Genomic DNA, 23,827 nt, shown 5'->3' on the forward strand with positions numbered 1-23,827 from the left:
TATTTTGCGCAAGGTTCGCGTCACTTCCGCATGTCCGCCAGCCAGCCACCGGGCGACGATGGATCGTCGTCGGGGGCTCGGCTCGGCTTCGGCAGATGTGGATGCTGGATGGGGCGAAGGGATGCGATGGACAACCGGCGCACGCGCAGAGCATGGCGGCGCGGCAAGTCGCGTCAGGTCAGCGGTACATGGGATGTTTGTTTCCGGGGTTAAACTTTAAGCTTCTGTCATGGATAATACTAATTAGAAGTATTAGATATATGCTAATTATAAAATTAATTAATTTGTGAGACGAATCTATTAAACCTAATTAATTCATGATTTGACAATGCGGTGCTACAGTAACCATGTGCTAATGATGGATTAATTAGGCTTAATAAATTCGTCTCGCAAATTAGTCCAGGATTTCTGCAATTAGTTTTATAATTAATTTATATTTAATCCTCCTAATTAGCATCTAAACATTTGATAGGACCAAACTAAATTTTAGCCAAGCCAAGCACGCCCTCTGTCTCGCTGGTGTGCTCTGTCTAAACTTGTCCTGCCCTTTCTGCCGTGCACGTGTACCACCCGAGCAAGTTGCCTTCAGCAGTTTTGACGAGAATAAGTTTCAGGTCAAAACGAAAATAATGAGCAACGACGACGACTGAATGCATGATCAAATGCTTTAGGGCCTTGAGTGCAGCAAGCCCATGGGCCATCGGTGCGGCCACGGCGTGTCCAATGTAAATTTGCCATAAAAATGAATTCAGGTTAGAATCTGTTTTCTGAAACTTCTATTTTCTGGAACACCAATGATCGATGCAAATGCTGTTTTCTCGCATACCATGCATTATCCCAACAAATGACATGCGTATATAACACTATAACCTACAAATTATACAAAACAGTCTCGGCAAGAACTGATGCTATCTGGATAAGTGAACTAATGCTTGTCCTCGGCTCCCTTCCTGATCCACCGCTCCTTCAGAATTCTCAGCCCCATGTACCTGTTCAATTGAATTGAGGCCGTCAAAGAAAATCGAATTTCAGCCCAATGCAAGCAATTTCCTTAACCAAACACTTGTGTGAACTTTGTATACCACCTACCTGCCGAGCATCATGACAGTGGCCTGCGGGTTGGTGCCCGGCGAGTACTTGAAGGTGGAGCTGTCGATGACGCGCAGCCCCCGGACGCCGATGACTCGGTAGTCCCTGTCCACGACGCCCCCGACGTGGCACCCGCCGTGGTAGTGCCAGATGGTCATCACCGTCTCCCTGCAGTACTGGTGCAGCGGGCGCGTGTCCCTGGGGTGCCGCGGCAGCAGGTTCACCGGGAAGTATGCCGTCCCGGCGGCGCGGCGGAAGACGGCCTCCATGGCGGTGTGGTTGGCGTAGGTGAAGCGGGAGAAGGCCCGCGACCGCACCACCCGCTGGATGGCCTCGATGCCCCGCACGCACCGCTCCACGTCCCGCGGGTCCCGGAAGTAGTTGAAGGTCACCGCCGGGTTCGCGTGCGCGTCCGTCGACCGCAGCTCGATGTGCCCCGTCGACAGCGGGCCAAGGATCTTCTCCAGGATGAAGCCGCCGCGGAACGCGCGCCTGTCCAGCCGCCGCATCACCTCCGCCGCGCGCCGCATCGCCTCCGGCGTCCGCTCCCTCGGCGGGACCGTGCCCAGCTGCCCAGTCTGTTTCCCGACGACACAGTGTGAACACGCGCCAAGCTTTGCTTTGAACTTTGAACGACGGCTAGTACGTACCATGGGCGAGAACATGCCGAAGTTTCGGGCGGCGCGGCGGGCGGCGCCGCGGCCGTGGAGCGGGATGCCGAACTGCGAGCCGCTGACGCCCTCGATGAAGCTGCCGAAGCGGGTGACGCCGACGACCTGGACGAGGGAGTGCGCGACGGGGATGGGGGACGGCACGAACACCGAGTTCATGGGGTTGTCGGCCACGCCCTGCCCGACGCCCGGCTGGTCATGGACGGTGCGGATGCCGTGCTTCTCCAGGTGCAGCCGCGGGCCGACGCCGCTCAGCATCAGCAGCTGCGGGCTCCCCAGCGTCCCCGCCGCCAGGATCACCTCGTTCTTGGCGCCTCCCCGCCGCAGGTACACGTGGTGCTGCACGCCCACCGGGTCCGTGAACACCACACCGTACGCCACAGGGTTCGCCACCCCCTCTGCACACCGCGGCAATGGCCATGTGAGACGGTGATGATCTATGTTCTGAAACACCCACCAATATAATGGACTTATGCATTGCATACCAACACGCCTGAAGAGGACCCGTGAGACGGTGGCGTGCAGGAAGACGGTGAGGCGCCTGGGGTGGGCTTTCCGGAGGAAGTCGGCGGCGGTGTGGCGGCGGCCCCTCCTGTCGAAGATGGTGCCGCCGATCTTGGTCCCGGGGACGTGCTCGAGCGTGTAGCCGTTGTCGGGCGTGATGCCAGCCTCGATGAGTCCCTCCCGCAGCGCGCACTGCCACCGCGGCACGCCCGGGCGGAACACGAGCGCGCGCTCCACCCAGCGGTAGGACGCGTTGACGAGGCGGTGGTCCCAGCCGGCGGCGCCCACGTAGCCGCTGCTGGCGCGGGTGTAGAAGCCGGCGTTGAGGCAGCTCCCGCCGCCGAGCACGCGCGCGCGGGCGTTGACGACGCCGTCCTCGGAGACGAAGCGCTGCGCCGGTGACAGCGGGGAGGTGTCGGCCAGCGCGTCGGCGAAGTGGTACTCGCTGGACACGTTGCGGTTGCCGTAGGGGAGGCCGCCCCGCTCCAGGAGGAGCACGCGCGAGTGCTCCGACAGCGTGGCCGCCAGCGGGCAGCCCGCCGTGCCGCCGCCCACGATGATGTAGTTGTAGTAGGACACCAGCGGCGCGTCCCGCGCGTGCCGCACGAACCTGAAGTTGTACCGTTGCGCTGCACCCAACATTGTTCCCAAGCATCGTCATCGTCACAGAAAAAGTGGCTGCAAAAGCTTACGGATTTTTCCATCACCTGCATACGTACGTACCTTCCCGCGAGGCGGTGGCGTTGATGCAGAAGGAGCCAAGAACGGTGGCAAGGATCAGCAGGGCCGCTGTGCTCATGTGGCCAGCCGACATGGTCACTCGCAGAGTGATCTTCAGCGTTGGTGATGAAATGTGATGACTTTGTTTATATGCTGGATGATGTGAATCGATCAGATGAGTAGTAGATACCAATTAGGTTGTCAGGAAGCACATCGGATGTCTTGCAAAGATGGTCTCCGAGTGATGCGGTCATCAGAAAGACGGGGCCCGGCGTTGTCATGAGAACCTTTGCATGTATGGTAAACTACTGGGCCTGTGCATCAATGGCGTGCCTGGCCCAAAATAGCGTACTATTTCTTTATTAATTGGGCTAAGGCCTTGGGCCTATAAAAGTGGACTAAACAAGTGAACACCTTTGTAAATTGGTCCTTAATTAGTTTGTGGCAATAAAGTGGACTGGAAAAGTGAATCCTAGCCTGTTAGCTTAACAACGGTCAGATCCTATTTCAACGCTCGAAAAGTAACCAAAGAACCTCTCTCACGACGGCTTGGATCCTCGATCGTTACGATCAAATTACTACAAGCAATGGAGCAACGAGGACCTTGGGTTGGATTGGATCCTTGGCTACTAAGAGAATCCCAGAATCTGCTACCATCCATGGCCCGAGCGCCAACGGGCCTTGACTAGTGAGAAACCAGTGGCAAACAACGGTGCCATGAGGTCGCCTTCTTTGTTATTTGGGTACATTTATCGGCGATGTCTGTAAGACCCGGCCGGACTTATCTGTCTGCCGCTCGGCGGTTGCTGGTGCCTTCCTCTTCTCAGAATCTCAGCAACCTCTCGTCGACGACGGACCCTGACAACGAGGCGCGGCAGTACTGCTCATGTCGACTCCATTCGTATCCCCCTGACTCCCTGACCGGCCACGGGTTGGTGCCTGGTGCTAACGGGCCGTCACGACCTGTCCAATGTCCACTTGTCCAGTCTCCTGAACCGATAATTGGCCCCGTTTGTTTCCCCGTTCCGCTCTCGGTGCGGCCCGCCGAACGGGGCGCGGTGACCACGCGGTAGCGCCCCGCGAGCCCTCCTCCCGCACCGCGACTTGCCTGCGCCTGAAACGCGCCTCTGCCCCCGCGGTACGAGAAATCGCTTCTGATTTTCCACCGATACCCCTCGTCCCTCCCGTTCCTCTCTCTCGCTTGGGTTCATCGGCGCCGCCGCCCTCTCCGAGCTCCGGTGCCTCCGTCCACCACGCATCCGGCGCCGGCCAAGATGGAGGCTTGGGGACAGCGACCGTAGGCGGCGGCGCAGCAGCAGGGAGGCGCGGCGTGACGGGCAGGATTGGCGCGGCATGGCCAGCAGGGAGGCACCGCGCGGGCTTTCTCTCTCCTCCTCTCAACTCTCAAGGCGACGGCGCACCTGATCCTCGCCGATGGCCGACGGTCGCGTGAAGTTTTGCAGCCTGGACCTACGGATGCCGGACGAAGAGGATGCGCGTTGGTGCAGGGCGGGAGCTGCGCGGGGCGCCGGGCGGCGTGGGATGGAGGCGCAGCCAGGTGATACGAGCCACGGGCGGCTGCGTGCGAGCATCTCGGTGGGCGAGTTCGAGGCCGACGGCCGCCGCTCGTTCATTGCAACTCGCAAGGCCTACCTAGAAGATAAGGCACGCCAGTAAAAAAAAACGAAAGGGAAGAGTCATGGTGGGGATAACCCGGGGAACAAACAGTAAGAAAAAAGAGAAAGAAATGGAAAAAGAAATGAAGAAAAATAAATAGAGATAATAAAAGAGAAAAAAAGAAGAAGATAGGATAATAAAAGAATGTATTACTAATTATTTTCTCAAAATTTATGTTTTACAAACTTCAAAAATATTGTCAATATCATCAGTCACAGGAGTATCATTTTACATTCAGAACAGATTAATCAAATACAAATAAGTTTATCTAGATAGCATATTCTTCCAAATTCCTGTATCATTTTACATTCAGAACAGATTAATCAAATACAAATAAGTTTATCTAGATAGCATATTCTTTCAAATTCTCGCACAATTGATTTTCACGTCAGCTCAAACAAACGGACAGACAGAGCCAATCAAGGCTCCAACGGTCTGGTTCAAACGACCGGAATCTTCCACTACCAGGGCAGACGCACATGCCCGCTTGCCCAAGTATGCTGCTAGCATTTTCGTACCTGCTCGACCCAGATGGCCAGATGACGATTTTTTTAACAAGGTCCCGTTTTGTTTTATTAACTGTTCCATCGTGTGTTTTTTTTTAAATCGCTGCCCCATCACGCTGGTCAGCCGAATCCCCCGAATTTCTCGAGCTAGAAGCAAGCAAAAACGGCTCAGGACCATATATATTATCATGTAGTATTAAATTCCTGACGCAGCCGTTGGGCTCGCGTGGCATCGGCCCAGCGGTCGCCCGACGCTACGTGTCGCCGCAGCCCGCAGGCAGAGCTGTCTCGGGCAGGGCGGGCGGTGTGGCGAGAGGGGCGGTGTCACTCCACTCGTCAACCACGGCGCAACCAGCGCAACGCAAGCAGAGCACCGTGGCCATTTTAGCAACCATCAGCTCCCTACACTCGTCGTCCGACCGAGTTTATTTTAGCAACCATCATCTCCCTGCACACAGTTTGAGCCGTTGAGGTAAAAAATGCAGAGCAAAGCAAGATTTTGCTCGCAAATTAACAACGGAGCCAGCAACATCAGCAGAGAAGATATGTTCATCTCATGAACTTCTCTATTCACAAGTGATGTCCCATACACACAGGAAGTCAAGTCAACCAAACCACGCTACAGAGTTCAGAGCCGCTACAGAGTTCAGAGCCGCTACATCCTGTTCCTAGCTACCTCCTCTGCATTGCTACAACTCACTCTGCTATGCAGAGAGACAGAGCAATGGACCTTCTTGATTTGCTCCAACAGAACACTCGTGTGTTGTGCTTGCACTCAGTCACAGATGCCCAGCCGACGGGGCGATCGATGGGTGGTCTACCTGGGCCTGGAGGGCGTGATCTTGATGACGAGCCCTGGGAAGACGTCGTCGGGGTCGTGGACGTGCGGGTTCTGCTCCAGGATGTAGGGGTCGCCGCACTTGTCGCTGATGCTGTGCAGCGTCTCTCCCTCCGCCACCACGTAGATCTCCTCGCACGGCCGCGCCGACAGCGCCGCGCCCCGCACCACCGCAACGCCATGCCTAGTCTCCCCCGCCCCTGCCCCGCCGGCGCCGAGCGAGCACACCAGTAGCAGCGCCACCAGCGACAGCGCGAAGCACCACGACGCCGTGTCCGCCGCCGCCGACACCCACCCCTTGAGCTGCTGCCTCGCCATACGAACGGATGCTGCGATTTCGCTCGCGCCTGCCTCTGTTGTTAGCTTGTTATTGCTACGGTGTGTTTTGGTGCTATTATGATGCGTTGCTGCTTGGGAGAGTTGTTCTTTTCTTGGGGGTGGGTGGATGCTTTATATAGAGAGCCGGGGAAGGGAGGAGCGGGTAGCCGGGTAGCACAGAGGGATAGGAAGAGTGGCCTCGTGGGCCAGGGCGCCACTCAGTGGGGTGCAGCTTTGGGCAAGTATCCGTTGGAAGATAAGCTCAGCGCTCTTGGTCTCGGGAGGTGTCAGTGTCGCGGGGATCGGCATGCAGGCTGATGCCGTGCAAAAATAGCAAGATTATCATGCACGTTTTTCTGGTGGACTGCCTCCTCATCTTTTGTGGATAGGATTTCCATACATCTTTGCAAATTCGTTCCTTTGGTTCTTGATTAAAGTTAAGGAAGCGCCAAGGTGTGTTATCGAATGCGGTTTTTGAATTGTCATGTGCTCTATTTGTTTGGAATATAGATAAAAATGCTTAAATTCTGGTGGGATAACCGCATTGTGTTGAGCAATCTAGTTGAATTGAAATGAATTGAAATGATATAAGTAGGTTATGGGCAAGGTTTTGGTTGCATTTCTCAAGGGAAAAAGAAGATATCTGCACCGAACAGGTTCTTCTTAACTCGTCAAAATATCATGTGGTCCTAATAGCAGCCGGGGAAACCTGGCACGAGCTGAATCGGTGGCCGGCAGGGGCGGCCGGGCGCCTACAATGGGCGCAGGGTCGAGGGGCACCGCACCGCAGTGGAGCCAATGATGCACCAAGTGGCGTCCCGGTGTCCACGAGAAGCCCCTTTCGGTGCCCATCAACCCCCCCAGTCGTCGGCTGCGCGCCTAGGCAAAGCGCGGTCGAGCCAAGTCTCACAACAGGTGCCCCACCCCACTCCCACCGTCCCAATGCAATGCAAGAACCCACGACGTAAAACGACCTCCACAACCGTCGACGCCGACTCCTCCCCTCGTCCTCGTCGCCTCTGGACCACGCACGCACGCATCGCGAACCACCCGCTGCTTCGTTCGAGAATACGTGTGCTCGCTGCCACCGGAGCGCGAAAGGGAGCGAGGAAATTCGTGGCCCTCTGCGTCACGCACGGAACGGAGAGGCGCGAGTGCTTGTGGAATCCTTGGAATCTCATGCCGCACGCTTCGGCTTTGGAGCTACCCACTAGCTAGAATTACTATAATAGCCTTTTTCGGCGTGGTGGGATCCGGTGTCGGAGCTCACACGATGGTGGGCTGCTGCGCTGCCGTGCCCGTGCCGATGATGGTGTCCAAAGCGAGACGCCAAGCAACGAACGGGTCGCAGCAGGGATTTCGCAGAGCACTAACGCATGCGATCTTGGCTTTGCTTTGCTTTTCCCGTGGAAGGAAGCAAAAGGGGGGCGAGAGTCCAGACCAGTGAAAACGCTAGACTGGTGTGGTGTGCCAGCGATACGGTGGCCGGTGGGTTTGGCCAGACGCACAATAATGCTCTAGTTTATGTTATTTCAGTTGCTGCTCTGCTCGTGCAATCCTTCAGTCCTTCTTCCTCTGATGATCACACAGCAGGAATGCAGGATGGATCCTCGTGTTGGCTGGACTGGCTTTACTAGATGCCTTGCTTTTGGACAACTAACCCTGACGTTGACGATCCATGCATTATTGCATGGGCTGAAAGTAACAGATGCCATGGCCCAGCAATGAGGCCCATATGTTATTTGCAGATCTTTCTCGGCCCATGGACTAATTCAGATGTTAGCCCGGCGAAAGCCTGGTATACCCAGAAAGGAGCTAACCGTTTCTGAATCCACTGAATGAATCCGTTTCCAGAAGAGGAAGGAAGAATGCTGCAATCAGCTGCATCTATGTCGCTGTCATTCTTTCAAAGGCTCAAAGCAACTGATTTCTTCAGGATGATGTTGTTTACAGTTGCTCGGGCCATCGATGTTGACATCCGGAACCTTTTTATCCTAGTTTATCTTGTCATAAGATGTCCGATCTAATCTAATCATCATTGGCTCCCGGCTAAAGCTATGTCAACGCCTAACGTGCCTGTCCGTAAACGCGCCCCCTTTTTCCCTTTCCGTTTAGAAAAACGGGAACAGGAATGGTGGGACTCTGGGCCCACGAGTGCGATCGGACGGCGCTGCACGACTTGCCGGTGCCCTGCAGCCTATCCGGCCCGTCGGTTCGTTGATTAAGAAATCTTGATTTGATATACCAACGCTACGCTACGCATCCGGCGCCTGTACGCGCTGCACCTGCGAGTAAGACCCGTCGGAGCATCCGGGCCCACCCACCCAACGACGGGTGCGGCGCCTGTAATCTTCTCTCTCTGTCTGAGTTTTCATTTCATCGACAGGGAAAGAAAACTCTGCCACTCGTGTGGGCCCCTGCAGCGGCCGAAGACCTTTCAAAGCTCCCCCAAGAAACCCGGAGTTTTCAGGTCCTCTCGCTGTTTATCAGCTGGTGGCTCTTTTTCTTTGTATTCTTTTTTTTATCAGCTGGCTTTGTGAAAAGGTTGCGTTCAGCTTTCCGATGGCCTACTTGTAATCAATTCATGTTTCTTCATGAAACAATCGACAAGGCACAAGGTTAAATTCTAGAAACCCACAGGAGAGACTGCCGAACGAGAAAGAAAAGGAGTGCGTAGTAGCAAGAAAATGGCAATTCTAGAACAAGGCGCAGTTGTCAGGGGCCAAGATGAGCACGACAGAGTAAGAAAATATGAACGGGGACCCGAAATGGACAGACAAAAAGTCGCCGGAGCAACGGCCGAAGAAGCGAAACCGCGGCTCGACGAGTACCCTCGGCAGAAGGAATAGTTGCCATCGGCCGCCCAACCAACGACGCCGTAGAAGAGCTTCTGTTCGTTGCAAGATCCCGAAGAAGATCGAAGCGTGCACTCGCGAGCTGCGAGATCCCAGTCTTCCAAACGATCCTGCACAATAATAATCGCAAAAGGAAGGAACGAAAAGGAGCTCGTACCCATATGCTGTGGCCAACCAATGCAAAAGAGACATGGAGGACAGGGCATCTTCACGAGCATGGCGCTCCACTTGCGCGTTAAGCAGATCAAGGGGCGCTTTGGCGTGAATATTTTACGGAGATCCGGCATTAGTTTATGCGCGCCTCACCGGTCTCGTGGGGGAGGACTGAGGAGGCCTTTGGCCTCTGGCGGTGGTGGTAGCGTGGCGCCCTCCCAAAACAAACCCGAAAGCAAAGCACAAGCAAGCAAACGACACATCAAAATCAAGGGACGCCAGGCAAAAGAACACGGCGCGCACGCACACCCAGAGTCCCAGACCCAGGGGAAGGGAGAGTCCCACGCCCACGCGGCCACGCCCCCTTCTCCTCCCCTGCCTTTGCCTGTTGTTATCATCATCGTCTCCTCACCCCCGCCCCGCCTGGTGTCGATCTGCTCCCCCCAAACAACACGGACGCTACGCAGGAATCAATCACACACGCGCACGCACACCACCCCCTCCCCTCCCCTCCTCTCCCCTGCGTCCCGGGGAGAGAGAAAAGTCTCCTCCCTCCTCCCTCCCTCGCTTCCCCCGCGCTGATGGATCTCCGCCTCGCCCACTAGGCAGCCAACGCGACTGGGGGAGAGGATGGGGCTCCCGGGGCGGAGGCCGTGGCTGCTGCTGCTGCTGCTTCTCGGCCTCGCTTCGGCGGCCGTCGCCGCTGCCGCCTCCGAGGGCGACGCCGATCCGCTCTACAAGTACGCCCCCTCTCGCCGAGATCCTCCCCTCTGTTATTTGCCTTGCTCTCTCGGTCCCGCCCGCGGGTGGTGTCGTTTCTGCTGCTGCGTCGTGTGGTGGGGGCACTACGAGTATGGGCCTGTAGACGCCTTTCCTTCTCTCCCTTTTCTATCAATCTACCCCAGCTGGACTAATGGATGCGAGGTGCCGCAGTGCTTGAGATTTAACGCGTGCTTTGTTTGTTTGTATTATCCGAGATTAGTTCAGTTCTGGGTTGCTTGATACAGCTGCAGTTTCCTGACAAACGAGAGCCTGAAAAAACATATTATGCTGCTTATTTATGCAAGCCTTCTGAGTCTGCTCAGCTTATTAGCTGCGTGCTGTCCTCAACTGTTTGGACATATGGCATTATGGGTGCAAGTCCCGGTTACTTTACATGATTCACACTTTTCTCAGGTTGAGCTAGCAAAAATGTTTGTTATAGTCGACTGAATCTGCTCAAATCTCCTGCAGAGGGAGGAACATAGCTAGCTTTATAGCTACCTGAATTCTGATCCTGACTTTCAGATTCAGTATACTGTTCTGCTAAAAATTTAGCAGATAATAGCAATGATGGGTCTCAAAAAAGAGCTGGTCACCATCTCTGTATTACAGTAGTAATAGTAAAGCCCTGTGATGAGTTGCTGATTTGTTTCAACATCTTTGCTCTGACGAAGAATGCCAAAACCGTTGTTAAAACCATCTCTGTAATAGTTAAAACCTCTGATTACTCATGTTTTCCGTTGTTTTACCAGAGCTTGCGTCGAAGAATGCCAAAAGACAGGCTCCCTGAAAGAGACTTCGATTAAGCACTGTATGGTGCCAACCGATGGCACACCTGCTCACAAATCATGGTACACGCATGAACCGTTGTACTTGCAATGGAAAGAGTGGAACTGCAAAAGTGAATGCAGATACCACTGCATGATGGAAAGGGAAAATGAAAGGACAGAGCTTGGTTTACAGCCTGTTAAGTATCATGGCAAGTGGCCTTTGAAGCGGGCTTCTGTGTTTCAGGTAGTTCATTGCTGCTTTGAACTGAAGTTCTCATTTCTTCACTCCTACAACTAAATTGGACCTTACTAGAATTTTGAGTAAAATGCACCAGAGGTCCATCAACTTGTAAAGAGGTGTCACTTAGGTCCACGAACTCTGAAAGTGCATTTTTGGGTCCATAAACTTGTTAAGTCGTTCACCCTAGGTCCATACCCCTCCACATGGGCATCTAGTGCTGACATGGCACACTGACTGGGCATCTTCTCTCTCATCCCTCTCATCCTCCTCTCTCTCCCTCCAGCATTTCATCGAACATGTCGGCAGCAGTGGCATGGAGCTCTTCATCGGCGGAGGTGAAGCGGATGAAGTGCTCCATGCTGCCACCGCCGTCGACATGTTACATGAAATGCCAGAGGAAGAGAGAGGAAGATGAGAGGGATGAGAGAGAAGATGCCTAGTCAGCGCTAGAAGGGGTATGGACCTGCGGTGAACGACTTAACAAGTTTATGGACCCAAAAATGCACTTTCGGAGTTCGTGGACCTAAGTGACACCTCCTTACAAGTTGATGAACCTCCGGTGCATTTTACTCTAGAATTTTCGTGTTTCCTTTTCACTTTCTCATATACCTCCGTGCTTTCATTTCCAGGAACCTTTATCTGCTGCTCTCTCTGCTCTCACTCTTGTCGTGCAATTCAATGGGTGGCTATCATTTTTCCTCCTGCTTTATTATAAGCTACCGCTATGGCCCGAAACTCATAAGACCTACTATGAATATACTGGCCTTTGGCACATTTATGGGCTCCTAGCCATGAATTCATGGTTCTGGAGTGCCATATATCACAGTTGGTATGTTCCATCCACGATGGATGCATCTTTTCTGATAAATTGTCTGTCCGTAACTCGTTTGACCCAGATCTGCTATCTATTGCAGTGATACTGTTTGGACAGAGAAGCTACATTTTTCATCCGCTGCTGCCTTTCTGGGGTATTCTCTCATTTTGGCGATATTGCGGACTTTAAATTTAAGAGATGAAGCTTCTAGAGTTATGGTTGCTGCTCCTATTCTGGCTTTTGTGACAACCCACATTTTATACCTCAACTTCTACCAACTTGACAAAGGTAATCCTGAGCATGACGTGTTACCGCACTCATGATATTTTGAATACAGGCATTTTATCTGTGCACATAGCAATTTTTCCCCATAACTAAGTACTCTAGATTAGGTTATGGTACCTAAAATTTCATCAATATGCTAGTTATGGGTAAAGTCAGGCTAGGGATCAATATCTTAGTACCTGGATGGTTGTTTACTGGAGTTTCTTGACCAAAAAATTTTTACCTCAAGTTTGAAATTTTTCTCAAAAGATTATGAATTTGTTTCAACAGATATAAATCGGTGAAGTTAGAATATATATGGGAAAATCAATGAAAGATAGTAGAATTTATCAAATTGAGTTTAGACTGTAGACTAGCTGCTTAAAGCAGGTGAGAATTTGTTTGTTAGCCCATTAGGTGGGTGGCATGGTGCTTTATTTCAACTCGTTACCTTATAACTGTAAAGTCTTCACCATTTTCATGGGATATGGATGTTCAGAAGCAAACAAATGCAGCACTAGAAATTTGACACGTCAATTGCTTACGCCTGTATATTTTGCAGGCCTGAACATGAAGGTCTGTACTGTGATAAGTATTGCTCAGTTTCTCCTGTGGGCACTATGGGCCGTCATGACTCGGCATCCTTCACGTCTGAAGATCATATTTGTTGCCATTGGAGGTGTGGTTTCAGTATTTCTGGAAGCTTATGACATCCCTCCACGATGGGGATATGTAGATGGTCGTGCTATCTGCCTCGCTGTGGCTATCCCCCTGTCGTACCTTTGGTGGAGCTTCGCGAAGGAAGATGCTGAAATGCGCACATCAGCAATTACGAAGAAGACACGATAACGAGCAAATACCATGTGCCATCTGTGTGATAGTTTTATGTCTGCACCCATCCTTTGTAAAGATAAACGTTTCACGTGTAATCTTAGGTAACTTAGTATGTGAATTATCATCTATTTTTTACCACGATGTTTCTTGGCTTCTTACCTTCAGTTCAAAAGGCCATATGGTTGAATTGGCCACTTCTATTCTTTAATTTATACTTAGTAAATATGCCCGTGCGTTGCTACGGGCATTGGATAATTTTTTTTTAATTTTGACTTTACTTTAAATAACGTAATTGTAGAAAATTTCAATTTTATTCTTTTTTTAGTATTACCCTGAATCTATATACTTTTTTTATTATTTATATTCTACGTAATTTTATTCATAATTATTCCAATGTAGAAGTCTTATTTAAATCGAATTTATTCTTTTTTTTCTTTATGTCATTACCTTGGGCCTATAGACCGGTGCACTTGCAACACTTGATTCACAGCTCAGGCAGGGCATTCCCTTCGTACTCTGCTTCTATCTAGATACCAGGCAGTCGCCGCTGCACACAGCCACGCGCATATGCAATTTTTTCTCGTTCTTACAGTTCTTTCCCTAAATCTGTATGTTTCCTAGATTTGTCGCCCTTGCATTCAGCTTCCGTATCGAGCTACCGGCTTCCTCTTTTGGTTTTGGATCATCTACACGGATTGGAAATTTCTGTTACCGCCGTGCACTGTCATGCTGTAAGATTCCATTGTTGCGGTGGATTGGGTTCAGGTATGTATGTTGTCTGATTGCTGGAGAGGAGCAATCCGAATTGTATGCTCTTTGGTGTATCCTAAACTGTTTCGACTATTCCTATACAACCAGTTCGTTCTTACAGTATGGAGGTTTTGCAGTGATTTCATTTCCTTGCAGTACGGCTGTTGATACGTTATTTGGTCTATCAAGTAATTTGTTATATGGTTTGCACTGAACATTAGACATAACTCGCTGACTATATGGCCCCACTGGCTCAGTCTCATTCGCAGCCAGGTGTCGCCTGGTCGCTTTCGGTGGCCAACGGTGGCGAGGCACGCGCACGCCAACGGCGGCTTCTTCAAGCTCTGGCCGATCTTCTCGTTCGCTATGCTGCGGAGGAAAGTGCTCGAGGTCGTCACGTGCGTCGGTGTCGGATGTGGCGGGGATGGAGGAGGCTCCTGTCGCGGTAGGACGGCGTGCTTGTCGCTGTAGCCGAGGCCGTCCTGGGCTCCTGGCTGCTGTCTCATAGGTTCGTAGCGGCCGGAAGGTGAAGCCGTTCGAAGAGCTGAAGGGCGTAGTGAAAACGATACAGCAGGCGGAGGCGAGGGTTGCATGTCCACGGGGAAGGCAACGGATGATTCCGGCGCGAGGGATATGCTCGCTATGCTCGGCGCCATCGGGTCAATCGTTGCTAATTGCTATACTGGACGAGGGCAGCAAAGTCTAGGAGGTCACTACGGCCACCATGTACGCATTGCTCAACTTGGAGACTGGCAATTACAAGTGAGTCCATCGCGTCTTTTTTTTCTCCTCTGTTCTTGATCAGATCTGGGAGTTTGGATGGTTTCCGAGTCGTTGGAGTTTCACAATGAGGCTCAAAGAAACAATTTACACTGAAGTATATATTGTTGTAAACCATGGATCAGCAGAACCATGTAGAGGGCTATTTCTTCTTGATTAATACAACAAACAATCATTCATGTACACAGTACATGGAAGCAATAAATTTAGATATGATTAAGACCCAATTATCATTTCTTTTCCAAATTCAGCTGTTGGTGGTACGGTGCACACAGGTCTGAAAAAAGAAAGAAAGTGAGAACAGGAACCTAGCTAGATTCATGAATTACTTTATAATAACTATTCCTACAAACAAAAAGGTCCAATGGTAATAATAGAACAGTTTCAACATGATCTCATACATTCTCTGTGCTTGCATAACTATTTCTAACTCTGAGTAGCATTGATACACCTAAGGAAGTCTCGAACACCGGCAGGCATATTGTCTTCGCATTCATTCTCCTTGTAAGTTAATAGTTGTGCTATAAATTGCTTTCTTAGTTCGTAGCCATCCTGTACATGCATATATGTATGCAAACGATTAATAATTAGCATCATATGTGTAAAAATAATAAACAGTAATATTTCAAGTTCTCATGACACTGACCTTTAAAATTGGCAACTGTAGTTCTTCATCTTTCCATATGCACATGAAAAGAGAAACAAGATAACCAGATAGTTCCCTGATAAGATAAGAACATCAGTGATTATTCTAATACATATATTTTCATCATACGTTGAACACTGAAGATTGAACTACTGTTGCTTAAACAAATGTGCAGGTTTTCGGGAGAGAAAATAACCAATCGTACAATAAACCAAAGAGTTACTACATAGGTCCATCAAAACAAGCATTTGATTTCCTTTTTGCTTGAGAGGTAAACAAAATGATTCTGGTTACACGTTATAAGAATTCTTACCTGTTTTCGATCGGAACATCAGATAAGATTATTTGACATCATAGAAAAACATCCTCATTCCATCTAGATCCAGGGCATACTTTTGCCATGGCTTTTGGCAAGAATTTAGAAATCCATAAAAGTTTCTTCACGTATCTTGCATTTGGATTGTATTTGTAAACAGGATCAAGTGGAGTAGGGTCTAAAATATATACGGTTCTTGTATCTTGGTTTAGTATGACCAGAATGAAGGTATTGTTGAATTGTACTATTGGTATAAGAAGCTGCAAAATGCTAGTTGTTAGAACAAGAGCATTAAAATCTACAAGACGGCTAGTAGCTATAATCGCAAGAACTGTGCTTATAGGTATAGGGAAGTGATGTCTTACCAATTTGCATCTTGAAATACTATAATTAACACCAAGCCAGCTACTAACGGTTTCTGCTAGTTGTTCCACATCTAACTTTTTATGGAAGTTTGGGTGTCGTCCAAAATCAGTAATCATCTATGAAATCAATAAGTGGTTAGAAACCTGAGGAAAAGAAGAATATATTTATATTACGATTATAAGAACATCCCCAAAACCGCGTGTCTAGATAATGCTTTGATATTGTTCCTTTGGTTTTCTTCATTATTTGGATGTCGTCAAACATGAATTTTCGAATAACCAAATTGAAACAATCACGGTCCATGGGCATATCTTCCTTCAATATTTCTTGCAGTTTCCTGAGAGTCATGCTAATTGAATATGGCTTGGAGTTTCGCACCCATACTTTTCTACATTAAGAAAATGGAATACTTATGTTGTAGATTGTATTCTGCTACTAATAAAAAATACACAGTAGTAATTTGAAGTTGCTTACTCCAAGTTCTCTGGACAATTAATTGATTTGATGTAGTCACAAAGGCCGCCAACTAACTCATGTACACTGATCTTAGAAAGGACAGACATTAATGATTGGTATTTTGTTTCCTCTGATAATGAATCTGATGCCTTGGGTTCCTTTTGGCCATCTGAACTTCCCAACAATGAGATATTTTGAGGAGTCGTTCGTGCTGTGTTTGTTTTCCAACATAATAGTATGCCGGCTAACTTGTACCTAAAATGATTAATATCTTCCTGTATGGTAGCAATCATTATTAGAACTCATTATTAGAACTCATGGCATTGACTTTATGTTATTCCATAAGATAAGAAACAAAAACCTGTGTAATTGGATGATATAGTGAATCTCCAGTCCAGTATTCCATAAACTTGAGCATGAATAGACCGCAAGATGAGCTGCATGGTTATAAAACACTGAGTACTCCAAACAAGAAAATAAATAATCTTATATATGTTAGCATATTTTTTTGCAATATACCCATTTTTCTGCATTGGGTCTTGTAGTTGTTTTGTGATTGTCCATGTAATAACCTAGAGGTCTTTCCAGTTATGGCTAATCAAGTTTTGTTGCCTTCCAATTATGTTCAAATGATATTGTAGTCCTTGAAGCTGTAAAATTATTAATATCAGTAAAAATGTATATAAGTGAAGGATCAATTTATAATATCAAAGGAGTATGAATGCTGTAGAAATTGACCGTATCAGCGAGGTCACCTCGGTTGAAGTCCCAACACAACGAGTCAAGTACTTGTATTTCACACTTCTCTGTGTTAATAATAGCCAAATACCAATGTATTTCTTTGATATTTATTGGAATTAGAACCTAATGAAGAATTGAATTAGTACCAAACATGAACAGTTAGATATTAAAATCTATCAAGCTTAGAACATGTCAATTATAGAGATAGAAGTTACCATTTCATACTTTAGATAGTTTCTCACAATCTTTGTAATATGGTTATCATCTTCAACTACTCCAAGCTTGCCATCCCTTTTTAGCATTACAGAAATAAAGGGATTCTCAAAGTAAAATTTAACATCATTGCTACTTTCTAAATAGGCTTAATCCTTTATGCAACATATATACGCGCTGATGACCTACAAAGATTCAAATAACAAACCTTTATTTACATAAGAAAAAAATGTTGATCGGAGAGCCTCTAAATCATCAACATTGCTTAATTCAATGTTATGACATGATAATGCCAGGGAGGTTGGTGATGGAGGCGATGGTGATAGATCGCAATCATTCAACTGTTCACATTTTGCTTTCTTTAAGGGTCGAGCATCTAAATTGTCAACATTGCTTGATTCAATGTTATGAGAATCCATTTTCTGCAAAAACAACAAAACTGAAATTTCTCTATTAAGTAACAATATGGGATGTTTCTAGTAACCTCATCTATTATGTAGCAGTTGACGATTTATGCCAAAATTCAGAGAGGACATCTATTATGCGATGTGCGGCATAAACTTGTTTTAAACAAACAAATTAGCAGTTTCAAGCAACAGCTATGAATTAACAGTTTGAGGCAACACATGTCAGGGACTTATAGAATAATCAAACAAAAAAGGTTAGAGAAAAAAATCATGTAGCAGTTGACGATTTATGCCAAAATTCAGAGAGGCCAAATAGCTTGCCAGAATTTAGAGACCAAATAGCCTCGTATTGAGTAAATGCTTACGTACCTTTTGTGGAAGTAGAGGTAAGAAGCTGAACACGCTAGGGCGCACGAGCTGTTCGTCTACAGTGATGAGCGTCCCGACAGCGGGACGTCTTGTTACAAACGATACGTTTCTGCTACTATTTACATGGATAAGAGCTTGCTATTTACAGGAACAAGAGAGCGAGCTCGATTCCAAGTCGGCAAGACTTTGATACCGATGCAATGGACAGCTCCATCGGCTTCCAATTCCGAATCCGAGAATGAGAAGAGGTGGAGAGAACCAACGCCGCAGGGCGCGGAGAGATCCACGGCCGCCGGGCGCGCCACCATAGTTGCCACTGACACGCTAGATCAGAAAAACGTGTGGACAAGGAGGGAGGGAGGGGCTGGGAAAGCCGCTAGTGAGAGATGGAGGAAGGGACGGGCGGGCGTCGGAAGGGAGAGAGGGACCGAAGAAGGGACGGGAGGGAGGTGCGCAAGCGGCGGGAGGGAGAGAGACGGAGCCCTCTAACAAGTGGGACCCACTTATCAGGATGGACAAGAAAAAGGAGGCAGAAGCCTTACTTGCTTTCATATTGGGTAGAGACTAGAAGAAGTGCCTGTGCATTGCTACGGGTCTTTACTCTCTCTAAAATAATTATCTGCTTATTCCCAATTCATGTTTCATAGTGCTATATCACTTTTCTTCTTCGCCTTCCCGAAATTCTACACAAGGAAAATTAAAGAAGTAGATAGGCTATCACAAGGAGAAAAGTTCATGGATTTCATACTAGGTGCTATCACAAGAATACGGAGGTTTCGGATGTAACTAGATGCTGTGATCCGTCACCTTTTTTAATCCCTGCCATATTTTCCTAAAATCTTCGCACTAAAAAAATGTAAATTCGGTGTGCATAATTGAAATCGCAATTAATTTATTATCATAATGTATGTTGATCCAATCAAGCAATTTTAGTACTAGAGTGCTCCATGAAATTTGTATTTGGTCCCATGCAGATCCTCGGCTCGTTCTCCAGCTGTATAATCATTAAGTTAAATTTTAAATTAGCAATTCTGATTAAATTAAGGAGGTTCAGTTAGTAAGATTGTAGAGCAGGCCTTGAAGTTGTCTAGGTTGTTTTGCCATTATTTAATTTATAATGTACGTAACATCAGGTTTAAACATACATCGAAACTTCTGGTATATAGATTCAGTATGCACGCAACTCTAATTTTAGCTTTCATGCATTATACGCAACTCCAATTTTAGCTTTCATGCATTAGCATGTTATTACAAACGTATTGCCCACAAAATTTTCAACCTATAAAAAAAGAAAAGAAATTGCAAAGCTAAATAAATGCTCACCCATGATTAGAATTTGCTGGACCACTTCTAAATTTAAAACTTTCACTGCATGCAAATTCATCTAGCAATTACCGAACCAGCTTGAGCATACTCCAAGCCGCATAGTACCAACGAACACTCCAGGCAGCACCATTGCATCAGTAATGTCAGGCGGATGCCAGGCACCGGTGATGGCCTGCGGTCAGCGTCGGCAGCAGGCTACTGGGTGGAAATGCCGCACTTTGCGTCTGTGCTAGGTAGAATGCAACGACAACAGCTTATGCTTTGCTGCTTCGTGGATTATATGTGAGATCGCAGCGGACCGCTTCCGAGAAGGCCGGTGCTAGATCAGGGTGGCGGGCGCGCACGGGTGCAGCAGTGGGCGACAGCACCCGTGCACGGCGAGATCGGAGCTCCGTGATGCGCCACTAGTGCGGCACTATGGGGAGCTCGGAAAACAAAGGAGATGGATCGGAACTACTGGGCCGTTTGACTAGGCCGCAACAAGAAGTTCATGCTCCTATCAAGATGGTGGGTTGATTACGAACATGCTCCTATCAGGATGGTGGATTGATTATGAAAAATGCGAGATATCTTTTTTGCAAATCGTCAAGAAATATGGATGGTGGATTGATTATGAAAAATGCGAGATATCTTTTTTGCAAATCGTCAAGAAATATGACTGTTTAACTCCAGAACTGTAGGTTGATTATAAAAAAATTGAAGAACTTTTTTGCAAAATAACCATAATGGTCGGGAGAACCAACCACCCTCCAGTTATAGATAAAGCAACTGAAGACTTGGTAGGCTCCAGCTGTCCATCGCTTATTATATTCTCAGAAGATTGTTATGATGCATTAGGGACTTGCTATTGTAACAATTGTTTTTTCCTCTACCGTTTGCCATTCCTCTGAGGTCCTGAACAATGTTGATTACCGTTTCAATAAAAAAGGAAACTACAGATAAATCACACGCTTATAAAAATATCACAGTATAAATGTTCGAAAAAAAGAAACCATGGAGGCTTGGGAAAACAAAAGATAAACATATGAAGAATATTTACTTTCAACGAATAGAGACCAAGGAGGTAATCTACCTGATATTCCTGAATACATCTCAAAGCACACCAGATTCGAAATATCCAGCTGAATGACAAAAATGCAGAGAGAGAGAGAGAGAGAGAGAGAGAGAGAGAGAGAGTACACGGGTTCATAAAAGGAATGAAACAAGGGACTCAGCTCATACAAATGCCAACACACCACACTAGCAGGTCACTGTACCATCTCAAGGTCCTTGAAGTACTCATGCTCAAGAGCCTGCCTAGCTGTGATTCTTTTGCTTGGCTCGTACCGAAGCATTTTCTGTCAGCGAACAGAAATAGGTGAATTGAATGCAGTGAAATTATTTGATGCCACAGTTATTATCATCAACAGAAATCACATTCGACTTACAGAAAGAAGGTCCAAACCAGCAGGTTCAAGATTTGGGACGATTGCTGCCAGGTCCTGAAATGAAGATGCAAACAGGGATCTCAGTGGCATGGGATATATATAACAAACACATATTGTAAAATAGTGAAACCCGCTTGCAGCGCATGCCTGACGAAATGCTTATGCTCATACCTGGGCCGGCCACCTGGGGAAAGCAGTCTTGAAGTCAGGCAAACAGCTAACTCCTGGCCAACTTTGTTCATTTGGTGTACCTAGTACCCTGCAACAGTGTTGGGTTCAAACCAAATCAGACAGTATAAGATATGGAAAAGGAAATGCAGTAATTTAGTGCCATCAAAGTCAAGGAACCTGAATATCTTAAACAGCTCATCGATCTCAGAATCACCAGGGAATAGTGGCTTTTGGTTTACCATTTCCGCAAAGATACAACCCACAGACCATACATCAACTGGAGTGGAATACTGTCTTGCTCCAAGAAGAATTTCTGGGGCTCTGTACCATAATGTCACCACCTGAAAAATACTTCCATAGGCATCTGTTGTGAGTTAACGCAACAGCAATTATATGGGTGTAAAATAGCAGGGATCCCAAACTTTTGTACCCCCCACAAGAGTAGTTTTTTCCTATCAAGAGACTTCAAATTCTCTTTCTGAAATTAGCAGTACAAGAAGTGTACCTCATGAGTAAATGTACGGACAGGAATTCCAAATGCTCTGGCTAAACCAAAATCTGCAAGCTTCACAGCATTAGTACGCCGATCTATCAATAAATTCTGAGGCTTCAAATCTCGATGAAGAACTCTATGAGAATGGCAGTAAGCAACACCACGGAGTATCTGGTAGAGGTATGACTGGAGAAAGAAAACAATAGTCAAGTTTCTGAATTAAGCCACAAGCCGATCCATTTTCTGGTAATGCATATAAATGAGAAAAGGGAAATTAATAGAAAAGCAAAATAGGAGGCAAAGCTTCTAGTCGCATTATTCTTAGTCACTATGGGCTTGCTTGGTTCCCTGCCATGGGTCGCCAAACCACAGCTTTGGGACTGCCGCAAAAAGCAAGGCTGCTATTTGGTTGCTTAAAATCCTGCTGCGTGCCACTGCTTTCCTTGTGGGTTCGAGTTGATTTTCTCGCCGCAAGCGTGGGGCCGCAGCTTTGTGGTGTGGCGACCCATGGCTGGGAACCAAACACGCCCTATATAACACAATCCAAGCGAGCATCTGTTACCATATTTGAGTACTCTACGAAAAGCTTGATGCCCTAATGGGACCAGCAAATCCCTAAACAGGTTAGTGGATTAGTCCAAGGAAATGCAGTACAAATACTGAGTTAGTACTACACAAAAACAGCAGGCATTGCAGCAGTGGTGCCCGTAAAGGATCACACAGTACTGGGATGATCAGGCTACATTGCCAGTCATTTTACAGCAAAGAATCAGCACTAGCAGTGGAAACATGTGGCGTTTACAGGAGTTACTGTGGAGAAAAAGTTGATTTAAAGTAAGAAAGGTAGTGTTTCTGTTTATTTGAGGAGATAAAAGTATAAAACCATGTGCTCTGCAAAGCCCCAACATAAATACACTCATTAACAGGTCCTACCATGTTACTAAAAGAGGCATTTGAGGCTACATGAACAGTCCGATCTCACCACAACAATGTTAGCCAATGGCATATCCAAAGTTTAAAATACAAAAATGTCATGCGTTTGTTTTCCCCCAAAAAAAACACACTACTGTTTCCAGTGCCATGAGTCGGAAACCAAAGAGGTGTTTGAAGCTATGTACACGTGGATCCTTCTTCCCCAATTGTGCATTCTGGTTTACATTACAACAATCCTAGTGAGCAACAAAAGCCAAAACAAGTACTTTCCTCCTACCATATAGCACAGTGATGTTCGAGTTTGACGGAACAAGACAACAGACGATACACTCTATATGGAGCTCACAACATTCCGTGCATCGGATGGGAACTGAGATTCTTTTACATGAAATAGGAAGGCACTAGATGAAAGTCTAGTCTACAACCATGAGCCATGCTTTAGTTAGATTAGTTTTCAGTACCACATGGACATTGCAGACTCAATTCCAGGACTAGCATAGCGATCTGTGTTATATATTACTAAATCAGTAATCAATAAATCGACGTCCAAGTTCATCTATAGGCCAAGATCGATAGAAGCAACTCACAGTCACAAACTATCATATTATCCACTTTATCGATAGAAGCAACTCGCAGTCACAAACTATCATATTATCCCTCACCTTGATCAAAGTGGGATTTTTCGCAAACTCCGGACAAGAATCCATGAACTTCTTGAGGTCCAGATCCAGGTATTCAAAGACAAGATATATGCGCTTCTCGCTGTGGACAACATCATGTAACCTGCACGCAGTGAGTAAAGCTTCTCAGCATACTAACATTGTGAATCATCTCATCATCAATGCGGCGACATTACTTCATTGGATAACACCATAGTTCTCATCGATGAACAAGTCCTAAATGACACCTACCCACTGTTGCATAGAAGCAAAGCTACCTCGAGCAACTGTCCACTCGACCAACCAATCGATCGATCACGGAAAGCTCGGTCGATCAATCCTAAATCCGCACAAGTAACAATTGATACGAGCAATGCAAAGAGGAATGGAGGACCAAGTAGCAGACCTGACGATGTTGCCGTGGTTCATCTCCTTGAGTAGAGAGATCTCGCGGATGGCGGTGGAGGGGACGCCCTCATCCTCCTGCTCGAGGCGGATCTTCTTGAGCGCGATCGTCTCGTTGGTGGCCTTGTCCAGCGCCTTGTACACCACCCCATACGTGCCCTCCCCAATCTTCTCCTTCTTCTCGTACTGCAGCACGAACACGCTCAGGAAAACCGAATCAAAACCCCCGAATCCGAATCGAACCAGATCGCTCGCTTACCTGCTCCATTGCGCCCCCCTCCTAGGCGCCCAATGCGGCGGCGGCGGTTGCGGAACAGACAGGTGAGGAAGGAAGAGGGGGGAAGGGATGGGGG

The 23,827-nt window shown here is 47.6% G+C and overlaps 4 protein-coding genes across 4 annotated transcripts; 1 reads left to right on the forward strand and 3 right to left on the reverse strand.

Moving 5' to 3' along the window:
- Positions 1-832: 832 nt before the first annotated feature.
- LOC101773121 (protein HOTHEAD) lies at positions 833-3,013 on the reverse strand. The gene is made up of 4 exons (XM_022823507.1): positions 2,246-3,013; positions 1,740-2,158; positions 1,090-1,667; positions 833-989 (listed from the first exon to the last, which is right to left on the reverse strand). Exons 1-4 carry the CDS (start codon positions 2,904-2,906, stop codon positions 926-928), a joined length of 1,722 nt encoding a protein of 573 aa, XP_022679242.1. The 5' UTR covers positions 2,907-3,013; the 3' UTR covers positions 833-925.
- A 2,621-nt stretch (positions 3,014-5,634) lies between these two features.
- Positions 5,635-6,437, reverse strand: LOC101757701. Its single transcript, XM_004985900.2, has one exon. The coding sequence runs from the start codon at positions 6,321-6,323 to the stop codon at positions 5,985-5,987; it is 339 nt and encodes a 112-aa protein (XP_004985957.1). The 5' UTR covers positions 6,324-6,437; the 3' UTR covers positions 5,635-5,984.
- A 3,200-nt stretch (positions 6,438-9,637) lies between these two features.
- Positions 9,638-13,282, forward strand: LOC101758113 (post-GPI attachment to proteins factor 3). The gene is made up of 5 exons (XM_004985901.4): positions 9,638-10,071; positions 10,846-11,107; positions 11,734-11,933; positions 12,019-12,206; positions 12,745-13,282. Exons 1-5 carry the CDS (start codon positions 9,962-9,964, stop codon positions 13,029-13,031), a joined length of 1,047 nt encoding a protein of 348 aa, XP_004985958.1. The 5' UTR covers positions 9,638-9,961; the 3' UTR covers positions 13,032-13,282.
- Positions 13,283-20,394: 7,112 nt separating this feature from the next.
- On the reverse strand, positions 20,395-23,827 carry LOC101758525 (cell division control protein 2 homolog). The gene is made up of 8 exons (XM_004985902.2): positions 23,734-23,827; positions 23,476-23,660; positions 23,073-23,193; positions 21,490-21,663; positions 21,162-21,325; positions 20,985-21,072; positions 20,814-20,867; positions 20,395-20,723 (listed from the first exon to the last, which is right to left on the reverse strand). The coding sequence occupies exons 1-8, from the start codon at positions 23,740-23,742 to the stop codon at positions 20,634-20,636; spliced, it is 885 nt and encodes a 294-aa protein (XP_004985959.1). The 5' UTR covers positions 23,743-23,827; the 3' UTR covers positions 20,395-20,633.

Source organism: Setaria italica, chromosome IX, assembly GCF_000263155.2.
Source record: "Setaria italica strain Yugu1 chromosome IX, Setaria_italica_v2.0, whole genome shotgun sequence".
NCBI lineage: Eukaryota > Viridiplantae > Streptophyta > Magnoliopsida > Poales > Poaceae > Setaria > Setaria italica.